The sequence below is a fragment of the Macaca mulatta genome, chromosome 19, assembly GCF_049350105.2.
Source record: "Macaca mulatta isolate MMU2019108-1 chromosome 19, T2T-MMU8v2.0, whole genome shotgun sequence".
NCBI lineage: Eukaryota > Metazoa > Chordata > Mammalia > Primates > Cercopithecidae > Macaca > Macaca mulatta.
This window is the reverse complement of record NC_133424.1, coordinates 14,668,421-14,679,158: the sequence shown is the minus strand read 5'-3', so window position 1 is coordinate 14,679,158 and position 10,738 is coordinate 14,668,421. Positions and strand designations below refer to the sequence as shown.

General features: G+C 58.9%; 2 protein-coding genes across 3 annotated transcripts; both read left to right on the top strand.

The window, feature by feature from the left end:
* Positions 1-883: 883 nt before the first annotated feature.
* On the top strand, positions 884-3,891 carry SAMD1 (sterile alpha motif domain containing 1). Its single transcript, XM_015123118.3, has 5 exons — positions 884-2,158; positions 2,581-2,875; positions 2,970-3,066; positions 3,164-3,275; positions 3,375-3,891. The coding sequence occupies exons 1-5, from the start codon at positions 1,208-1,210 to the stop codon at positions 3,531-3,533; spliced, it is 1,614 nt and encodes a 537-aa protein (XP_014978604.3). The 5' UTR covers positions 884-1,207; the 3' UTR covers positions 3,534-3,891.
* Positions 3,892-5,998: 2,107 nt separating this feature from the next.
* Positions 5,999-10,329, top strand: C19H19orf67 (chromosome 19 C19orf67 homolog). 2 transcript variants are annotated; one of them, XM_015123114.3, is made up of 6 exons: positions 5,999-6,664; positions 8,081-8,225; positions 8,351-8,451; positions 8,535-8,720; positions 9,344-9,478; positions 9,950-10,329. In XM_015123114.3, exons 1-6 carry the CDS (start codon positions 6,330-6,332, stop codon positions 10,122-10,124), a joined length of 1,077 nt encoding a protein of 358 aa, XP_014978600.1. In that variant the 5' UTR covers positions 5,999-6,329; the 3' UTR covers positions 10,125-10,329. The 2 variants fall into 2 exon arrangements, with proteins under 2 accessions (XP_014978600.1, XP_077834023.1); XM_077977897.1 differs by having other exon boundaries at positions 6,192-6,664; positions 8,598-8,720; positions 9,920-10,329.
* The last annotated feature ends 409 nt before the right edge of the window (positions 10,330-10,738 follow it).

The following is a 10,738-nucleotide window of genomic DNA, read 5'->3' as shown; positions in this document are numbered from 1 at the left end:
GAAAGGGAATTTCGGACCCCAGAGTGCAAGCCGATCAGGTCCCGGCTTGAAGTCCTTGTAAACAGGGTTTAGCTGAAATTCCGGCACTCCTTCGGCCCCGCAGGAGAAACGAGCGTCAAACTGCCCTCTGACCCCAGATTCGGGATCCCCAAATCTGCAGCGCGCCCCCTCGGCGTCCAGCCCGGGACCGAGAGGGCGCTCTAGGGAGGCGCTGGGGCCGGCGCGCCAGAAGGCCGAGCGGCAGCGGGGGCGGCCCTGGCAGGGGGAGTAGAAGGGGGAGAGGGTGCGCGCCCCCCTCCCCTCATCCTTAGCGCCGGGCCAGGCGCGCCTGAGGGACGCGGGGGCGGCGGCAGCAAGAGGGTCCCCGCAGCACCCTGCGAGCGCGGCAGCCCCGGCCCGCGGGCGGCGAGTTCCCGGTAAGTGCGGTCCGGAGAGCGGAGCGCGCCGGGGAGGCGTGGAGAGGGGGGCTGGGCGCCGGGGACGTCTGGGTCCCGCGCCCAATGGCTGGAGGGCGGCCGAGCGCCGCCCGCCCGCCCTGCCCGCCCCCTCTCCCCTCCCCCCGGCACTCCCCTCCCCCTCCCCCGCCCGCCGCTTTCCCCCGCCCCCGCCCCGGCGCCAACTCCGCGGCGCCTCCTTAAAAAGCGCGCGGGAGTTGTAAGGGGGGGCCGGAGCGAGCCGGAGTGAGCGAGAGCGCAGGGTAAAGGGGGCGGGCGGGGGGCCCGGGCTCCACCTTAAAAGCGGGCGCGTGGGGGTGGGAGGGAGGAAGGCGGGCGGCGGGGAGGAGGGAGGGAGGGAAGGAAGGGGGGCCGGAGTGTCCCGGGCGCAGGGCGCGCGTGCGGCGGCGGCGGCGGCGGGGAGGGGCCGGCCGCGCCGCGCTCCCCTCCTCCCCCTCGCATCCCCGGCCCCGCGCGCGCCCAGCAGAAGCGGGTCTGTGTGTGCGTGCGTGCGAGTGAGTGAGTGTGTGCATATTTTTTTCTCTCTTTTCTTTCTCTCTCACTGTTTTTTCCTCTCTCTCTCTCGCTCTTTTTTTTTTTTTTTTTTTTTTTGCAAAGAAACAGCAGCGCCGCCGCCGCTCCGCCGAGGCGCTGCGCCCCCCGGGGGGGGAGGCGGAGGAGGCGGGCAGCGGCGGAGGGAGGGGAGCCGGGGAGGGGGGCGCCGCGCTGGGAGGGAGGCAGCGCGCACGGTGCAGCCGGGCCGGGCGGGAGGCATGGCGGGGCCCCCGGCCCTACCCCCGCCGGAGACGGCGGCGGCCGCCACCACGGCGGCCGCCGCCTCGTCGTCCGCCGCTTCCCCGCACTACCAAGAGTGGATCCTGGACACCATCGACTCGCTGCGCTCGCGCAAGGCGCGGCCGGACCTGGAGCGCATCTGCCGGATGGTGCGGCGGCGGCACGGCCCGGAGCCGGAGCGCACGCGCGCCGAGCTCGAGAAACTGATCCAGCAGCGCGCCGTGCTCCGGGTCAGCTACAAGGGGAGCATCTCGTACCGCAACGCGGCGCGCGTCCAGCCGCCCCGGCGCGGAGCCACCCCGCCGGCCCCGCCGCGCGCCCCCCGCGGGGCCCCCGCCGCCGCCGCCGCGCCGCCGCCCACGCCCGCCCCGCCGCCACCGCCCGCGCCCGTCGCCGCCGCCGCCCCGGCCCGGGCGCCCCGCGCGGCCGCCGCCGCCGCCGCCACAGCGCCCCCCTCGCCCGGCCCCGCGCAGCCGGGCCCCCGCGCGCAGCGGGCCGCGCCCCTGGCCGCGCCGCCGCCTGCGCCAGCCGCTCCCCCGGCGGTGGCGCCCCCGGCCGGCCCGCGCCGCGCCCCCCCGCCCGCCGTCGCCGCCCGGGAGCCGCCGCTGCCGCCGCCGCCACAGCCGCCGGCGCCGCCACAGCAGCAGCAGCCGCCGCCGCCGCAGCCACAGCCGCCGCCTGAGGGGGGCGCGGCGCGGGCCGGCGGCGCAGCGCGGCCCGTGAGCCTGCGGGAAGTCGTGCGCTACCTCGGGGGCAGCGGCGGCGCCGGCGGTCGCCTAACCCGCGGCCGCGTGCAGGGGCTGCTGGAAGAGGAGGCGGCGGCGCGAGGCCGCCTGGAGCGCACCCGTCTCGGAGCGCTTGCGCTGCCCCGCGGGGACAGGCCCGGACGAGCGCCGCCGGCCGCCAGCGCCCGCCAGTCTCGGAGCAAGGTGAGCGCGCCGGGGAGCGGGGGCGCCGCGCGGTGGGCAGGTGCGGGCGAAGTTGGTGGCGGGGGTGCGAGTCCCGGGAGGAACTGGGTGGCGGGTGACTGGGGCTTTACGCGCGTTTCCTGCGGGCTGGGTGCGTGGTGACCTTGGCAAGTGCTTGAATCTCCCGGAGCCTCAGTTTCCTCCGCTGTAAACGCGGCTTAATAACAGTAGCGACCCCTTGGGGTTGTTGAGCGAGTTTAGTGAGATTCCGTTGTCGAGGGCTTTAGTTAACACAGAGCCTGGCACGGAGTGAATGCGTAAAAGTTAGTCCGTATTGTTCTTAAAGGTGGAATCGGGCCCTCCTCACCACCGCCCGTATGCTACAGGCAGGGTCAGGGATTAGAACAGCTATTAATCTTGCATGCGTCTCTCCTCGGTCCCAGAGAGGTGGAGAAGAGCGAGTGCTTGAAAAAGAGGAGGAAGATGATGATGATGAAGATGAAGATGATGAAGATGATGTGTCAGAGGGCTCTGAAGTGCCCGAGAGTGATCGTCCTGCAGGTGCCCACCACCACCAGCTTAACGGCGAGCGGGGACCTCAGAGTGCCAAGGAGAGGGTCAAGGAGTGGACGCCCTGCGGACCGCACCAGGGCCAGGATGAAGGGCGGGGGCCAGCCCCGGGCAGCGGCACCCGCCAGGTGTTCTCCATGACAGGCATGAACAAGGAGGGGGGAACAGGTAAGGACTCCTCTGGGTGGGGGAAAGTGCTAGGTGGGGAGGAACTCAGCCCGAAAACAAAGCCAAAGGCAGGTGTTTTTTTTTTCTTTCCCAGCTTCTGTTGCCACGGGGCCAGACTCTCCGTCCCCCGTGCCTTTGCCCCCAGGCAAACCAGCCCTACCTGGGGCCGACGGGACCCCCTTTGGCTGTCCGTAAGTTGGGGTGTTGGAGACATGGGAGTGCTGCCCAGGTGTGTGGCACAGCCAGAGGGACACCCGTGTTCACTGGTGCCCGTCTGTTTTGATGCAGTCCCGGGCGCAAAGAGAAGCCGTCTGATCCCGTGGAATGGACGGTGATGGATGTTGTGGAATATTTTACCGAGGCTGGCTTCCCGGAGCAGGCGACAGCTTTCCAAGAACAGGTGAGTTCCCAGCCCAGGACTACACACTGACAAAGAGGGGCTCTCTGGGATGTGCCCTAACCCCGGCTCGCTCTCTCTCTTTGTCCCTGTCCCACCCAGGAAATTGATGGCAAATCTTTGCTGCTTATGCAGCGTACAGATGTGCTCACCGGCCTGTCCATCCGCCTCGGGCCAGCCCTGAAAATCTACGAGCACCACATCAAGGTGCTTCAGCAAGGCCACTTTGAGGATGATGACCCCGATGGCTTCTTAGGCTGAGCGCCCAGCCTCACCCCTGCCCCAACCCATTCCGGCCCCCATCTCACCCAAGACCCCCCAGAGTCCAGGAGCTGGACGGGGACACCCTCAGCCCTCATAACAGATTCCAGGGAGGAGGGCACCCTCTTGTCCTCATCTCTGCCCCTTGTGTCTCTCTCTCTCTCTTACACATCTGCCCCTCAGCACGTCGGTGTGGGGAGGGAATTGCTCCTTAAACCCCAGGTGGCTGACCCTCCCCACCCAGCCCAAGACATTTTAGGAAAAAAAAAAAAATGAAATGTGGGGGGCTTCTCATCTCCCCAAGATCCTCTTCCGTTCAGCCAGATGTTTCCTGTATAAATGTTTGGATCTGCCTGTTTATTTTGGTGGGTGGTCTTTCCTCCCTCCCCTACCACCCATGCCCCCCTTCTCAGTCTGCCCCTGGCTTCCAGCCCCTAGGGGACTAGCTGGGTTGGGGTTCCTCGGGCCTTTCCTCTCCTGCCTCTTTTCTTTGTGTTGATTGTCGCTCGAGCTGGCTGTATTGCTTTTTAATATTGCACCGAAGGTTTTTTAAATAAAATTTTAAAAAAAGGAAAAGGGGGAAAAAAAAGAACCACGGAGTCCGTTTTATGAATGGGGCGGGGAGAGGGCATTAAAGAGCCTCTGGTTAGGACAGAATCATTTGGAGAGAGAGAAAAACGGAAACAATGAATCATAGCTGCCTATAACAATCATTGCTGCAGAAAGGTGGGAATCTTTGGGTTTTTTTTCCTCTGTAATCTCCCCATGTCCCAGAACTGAGCTAGGCACAGAGCAGGTGCTGAATTTTTGTTTTCCTTTTAGAGATGGTTTCATTCTATCACCCAGGCTGGAGTGCAGTGGTGCTATCATAGCTCACTGTAGCCTCAAACTCCTGGGCTCAAGTGATCCTCCCACCTCAGCCTCCGGAGTAGCTGGAACTACAGATGCACTCTGCTATGGCCAGCTAATTTTTAAAAATTTTTGTCCGGGCGTGGTGGCTCACACCTGTAATTGCAGCACTTTGGGAGGCCGAGGCAGGTGGATCACGACGTCAGGAGTTCAAGATCAGCCTGGCCAAGATGGTGAAACCCTGTCTCTACTAAAAATACAAAAACTAAAAAAAAACTTAGCTGGGCATGGTGGTGGGTGCCTGTAATCGCAGCTACTCAGGAAGCTGAGGCAGAGAATTGTTTACACCTGGGAGGTGGAGCGTGCAGTGAGCCGAGATCATGCGCTGCACTCCAGCCTGGGCGACAGACTGTCTCAAGAAAAAAATTTTTTTTGTGGAGATGAGGGTCTCACTTTGTTGGCCAGGTTAGCCTCAAACTCCCAGCTGCAAGCGATTCTCTCTTCCTGCCTGGGATTTGAGCCACCATGCCTGGCCTCAAATATTGTTGAATGGTTGGCAGTTAAGTCCTTGGGTTTATAAGCATTTTCTCAACTGTCCTCCCCAAGTCCCCATAAGACAACTCATAAAATCCCACCTTACAGAAGAGGCAGCTGGCCCGGCACAGAGATACTGTGTGCTCGGGATCACACAGGGTGGCATCTGACACCTGTCCGAGTTCTTCACTCCGAGTCTTTAAATATAGAGTATTTGACATAACGTACATTAAAAACTATAAACCTGTCAGCCTTTGTCTACTGCAAATAATCTGCTACAAATATTGGGGGCAGGAATCTGTTCTAGGACCATAGTAGGCTCTCCAGACCTCATGGTCTTCTTCATTAAAACAACAGAAAATTCCTTCTGGGCCATCAGATGAGATCATGAGAGGAGAAGATTTCCAAGTGAAGATTTTGTTTGTTTCAAGACAGAGTCTTGCTCTGTCACCCAGCCTAGAGTGCAGTGGTGCAATCATAACTGGTGACAGCCTCGAACTTTTGGGTACAAGTGATTCTCATGCCTCAGACAACACCCAACGAACATTTTATTTTTTGTATAGACAGGGTCCTGCTATGTTGCTTAGGCTGGTCTTGAATTCCTGGCTTCAAGCAGTTCTCCCGTCTCAGCCTCCTAACGTGTCAGAATTACAGACATGAGCCACCAAGACCAGCCTGAAGGTTTTTTCAGATTTATTTATTTTATTGTTAGTAGTAGTCGTCAGAGCTACTACATCCAAAGTCCCTACTAAGTTCTAAGGCAGTTTCTCAACTCCATTAGAGATTTTTTGTTTGTTTTTTGTTTTTTTAAAAAAAAACACGCTGGGCACTTCAGGAGGCCGAGACAGGAGGATCGCTTGAGTCCAGGAGTTTGAAACCAGTCTGGGCAACATAGGTCCCCATCTCTAAAAATTTTAAATTTTAAAAAAAAATTTTTAACAAAAAAAAACCAGGGTTCTGGGAGTGAGGGGCTGGGGCCTGGGCAGCCTCATTCCATATACCTGTGCCGGGTTGAGGTGTTGGAGACACGTTTGGAGACCCCTCCACTCTAGGAATCCACCTCGAGAGATAAAGGTCCCGGCCCTAGCCACACCCCCAGGACACGGCCAGAGGTCACCTCCCTAGGCAGGTCCCTCCTCCCCACCGCCAGGTTCCCGGAGCGCGTGCGGCGCGTGTGCAGGGGTAGGGGGCCGCGGGCGCGCGGACTGGAGCGGCGCGCCCCTCCCGCGTGTTGAAATTCAAAAGAGGCGAACGCCCCCGCCCCCGGCGCGGCAGCGTGGCTCCGGTGGAGAGGTCAAGGCAGGGGCCAGTCGGAAGCTCCCGGGGCGGGGTCGAACCCGCGGCCAACGTCAGCAGCAGCAGAAGCTTAAAGAGCTCAGGTCCCCCCACCCCCCCCCCGCCTCTGGTCCTACCATGGCTACGGAGCAGTGGTTCGAGGGGTCGCTCCCCCTAGACCCTGGAGAAACACCGCCTCCAGATGCCTTGGAACCTGGGACGCCGCCCTGCGGAGACCCCTCCTGGTCGACACCCCCTAGCAGGCCTGGGAACCCACCTGAGCCGGACCCTGAAGATGCCGAGGGGCAGTTGGCTGAGGCCCCGGCCTCCACGCCTTCCCCCGAACCTCTGGTCCCCGGGCCCGGGCCAGCACCTCCCCGCCTATCCCTGGACATTTTGTTCAGCCCCATCACCCAACAGCTGCGCTACCTACTCAAGAAGGCGGATGATTTCCAGAGCTACTTGCTCTACAGGTGATGCTGGACAGGGTCCCAGGTCCCCATGGGTAAGGAGACTTGGAGGGGAGGCGACAGGATGGGTGACACATGCCAGGGTTGCAAAATGACAAGCGCTAGGAGCCAGAGGGAGGCAGTGGAAGAAGCTAGCATATCAGAATCCAGTTTAAGAGAGTGAGGAGGACTGTAGAATTGAGGGTAGGGCACTGCTGCTATTACTGTCCTGGCAGTGTGGGCCTGGGGTTGTCAAGTCTCTAGGACTTTTTCTCCCAGTTTTTAAGTGCTGTCTTAGATTTTGAACCCTGTGCCGACTAAACAAGACCCACCTGAGCCAAACTTGGCCTGTAGGACATCAGTTTGAGACTCCAAAGGATCATGTGATTCACACACCAGGTTTCCTTGTGACTCTCCAATTTCAGTGTCCATTGGTATCTCCTAGGAGGCTGGGTTGGATTTTGCTTGTTTTTGAGACGGAGTCTCGCTCTGTTGCCCATGCTGGAGTGCAGTGGTGCAATCTCGGCTCACTGCAACCTCCGTCGCCCGGATTGAAGCAATTCTCTGCTCAGCCTCCCGAGTAGCTGGGATTACAAGCACCCGCCAACACGTGTTGCCCGGCTAATTTTTTTTTTTTTTTTTTTTTAGTAGATTCGGGGTTTCACCATCTTGGCCAGGCTGGTCTTGAACTCCTGACCTTGTGATCCACCCGCCTCGGCCTCCCAAAGTGCTGGCATTACAGGCGTGAGCCACCGCACCCAGCCAAGGTTGGGTTTTTTTTGTTTTGTTTTGTGTTTTTTTGAGATGGAGTCTCGCTCTGTCACCAAGGCTGGAGTGCAGTGGGGGCGAACTCAGCTCACTGCAACCTCCACCTCCCAGGTTCAAGGGATTCTCATAAAGCTGGTTTTCTAATGAGACAGGGTCTTGCCCTATCGCCCAAGCTGGAGTGCAGTGGGGCAGTCATAGCTCACTGCAGCCTCAAACTCCTGGTCTCAAGCAATCTTCCCACTTCCACCTCCTGAGTAACTGGGACTATAGGTGCCACCATGCCCAGCTAATTATTTTTTGTGTAGAGACGGGGTCTTGCTACATTGCCCAGGCTTGTCTGGAACTCCTGGCCTCAAGCAATCCTCCAGCCCCAGCCTCCCAAACCTCTGGGATTGCAGGAGTGAGCCACTGCGCCCAGCCCCTTAAGGAAGCTCTGGGTCCTAAGTGGCGATGTGAGACTCAGGTGTCAGCACTTTTAACAAGTGTTCCAAATGGGTTTGATGCAGGTGAACCAGAAAGATGTTCAGAAAAGACCTGAAACTGGGGGCTTTTCTAACAGGGGTCAAAGCCAGGGATACAGGTTGGGGTTGAGTAGAATGGGGGAAAACGGGGGTGGGGGGGGTGGGGAGGGATTGTGAGGGATTGCAGGCAAAGGCCCCCTTCTTCCTTCAGCAGAGACCAAGTACAGAAGGAGCAGCTGGCCAAGGCCATGCCCACCTTCTTACAGATGTGTGAGCCCTACTTCCTGTACCTGGAGGCAGCCGCGAGAAGCGTACCCCACATCTATGGACCCCTGCAGGAGCTGGTCCGAAAGGGGGTGTGTGGAGGTTTCTTAGACCCCACGCCCCTTTCTTCTCGCAGCTCCGAGCCTGCGGGGATGGTGGAGGGGGAGGCCCACTCCTCTCAGGCCAGCTGATCTCACTGTATCCATCCTGTATGCAGCTGTTAGAGATCTCCCAACAGCTGACCCTGCGCCTGGAACAGCTGGTCCTCATGTATGCTTCCTTTGGGTTCGTGGACCTGGAGGAGACAAACCCCCTCAGGTAAAATGGTAGGAGATTCAGATGGGGGGGATGAAGGAGTCCAAGGCCCAGCTTCACCCCTCCATTCTCTCATGTCCTGCCAGCATCTCCTGTTTCTTTTGTGGGAGGTTCTCCATCAGCCTGTCCCATGAGATCTCCATCTTCAGATACTGTGCTCCAACCGCCTACACTGCCAGCCGCTTTCCCCGCTACCTCTATAAGAAGATGCGCTGGCACCTGGAAGCCACCCCAGAGGCCCCTGGTCGGGGACAAGATTCCCTTGTGGATTAGTAAGTCCTCTTACCCAAATCAAAGTCCTCCCCTTTTTATGATGAATGCCAGTATGGCCCTCCAAACTGTCACCAGCAAAGTGAAAAGTGAGCCAGGGCCCGGTGCCATGGTTCACGCCTGTAATCCTAACACTTTGGGAGGCTGAGGCAGGAGGATCACTTGAGCCCAAGAGTTTGAGATCACCTGGGCAAGATGGCAAGACCCTGTCTCAACAACAAATTCGCCAGGCGTGATGGCTGGCGTCTGTAGTCCCAGCTACTTGGGAGGCTCAGGCAGGAGGATCACTTGAGCCCAGGAGTTCAAGGCTACAGTGAGCTGTGATTGTGCCACTGCACTCCACCCTGAGTGGGAGCAATAATCTGTCTTTTTAAAAAAAGTGAACCAGGAAACTAAAGGCTTTTGAAAGGCTACCTCTATTTTCTTAAAACCCACCCTCCCACCAAAATAAAAGTTCTCATCTTAAAAGGAGGCTGGCAGGGAGAAAAGGCCTTAGAGTCACATTCCTACCTGAGAACTTCAGGGCAACTTCTGACGAGTTCCCACTTCACCTCCAAAATTAAAGCCCTCAACAGAAGAAGCTAGGAAATTGATCACTTCTAATTACAGCTCCCTCCCCTCCCAGCTACTTCCTGTGCTATCGAGATACTTGGGAAGACACAGGCCAGAGTCCAGCCAATTCGTGCCCGCAGATCCAGAAGCTGTGGTCCATCGGCCGATGGGTGCCCCTAGGACCAGCCGAGGATGACCTTTATTCATGGTAGGAGCTAGGGCAATAGCAACGTGGGCTTGGGCGCTAGACCAAGCGCTAGATGGGGAGGCAGAACCCCACCAAAGATAATCCACCTTCCCAAACACTGCTTCCCTTAGTAATGATAGTATTTTATTGTGCCCTGAAAAGCACTTCATGCAGACCCCAGTAACAACCCATCGAGATCTATGCTATTGGCCCCATTTAACAAAGAAAACAGGGTGCTCAGAGAAGTTGTTACCTGCCCAAGCACACACAGCTAGCAATGCGATTGGACAGGTCAGGACCAGTTACTCAGCCTCTAGGAGCCATTACTAAGTTTCTGATCAACAAGGAAACAAGTTTCCCCCGAGGGTTTTTCCCACCGGCAGCTGAAACAAAGCCTCTTTCAGCTGACGCATCTCACTTAAAGGGAGAGACTCCCGAGGGGCAGGGGGCACTCAAGTCCAGGCCTGTCTATCCCTGGCCCCCCCACCCCAGGATTTTGTGCCCGCAGCCGCTTGGGGACTACCAGCAGCTGCTGACCATCGGCTTCGAGGAGCCCACGCCCATGCTGGCCACCGACCTGCTGGTGCAGATCCTCACGGGCCAGGCAGGCCAGGCCCGGCCTCCGAGCGCAGCCGGGCCCGCGGGGTGGGCAGCACAGGGGTCTTGAACCTGGGAAAGGGGGTTGGAGCTGGAACTTGACAGTTCCAAACTCCAGAAGAGGGGGCAGGGGAGGGGCTCACTCATTCTCTCAGTGCAGCCTGGCCTCGCCTTCCAAAGGGCCAGGCCGAGCTGACCTGTCTGCACCGAGTCCGGCCTGGCCGTGGGGCCGTGAATGCGGACACGTCAGTTTTGTGTTAAATAAAAGAAAGAAAGAGGTCACAGGCTCAGTGTCCGCTGCGAACGCCGCGCCCCTCCTCCGGGGACATTTCCCCGCCCACTCGCGTGGCCTTCTGGGAAATGTAGTCTTTTCAAAGAAATCTGAAATTCGCCAATAGGCAGACGAGAGTTTGGCGCATGCGCACAGGCAGAAATGAAGCAAAAAGGGGAATGGTGCCGGTCAACAACCGGAACCCAGAAAACTGTAAGTTTAGGGTAGCGGGGAAATTCAACGCCCACTGGAGGAAGAGACTTAGGGCTACGCCCACTCCCATATTTTGACCCGGAAGTTATTTCTTTGTAGCGTAAAAGACTACTTTTCCCGACGTGCCCCAGAAAAGTGCCCTCGATCAGTTTCCGAAGGGCCCGAGTTAGACTTTCTTTTTCTCTTCCAGCTTTTGGTAC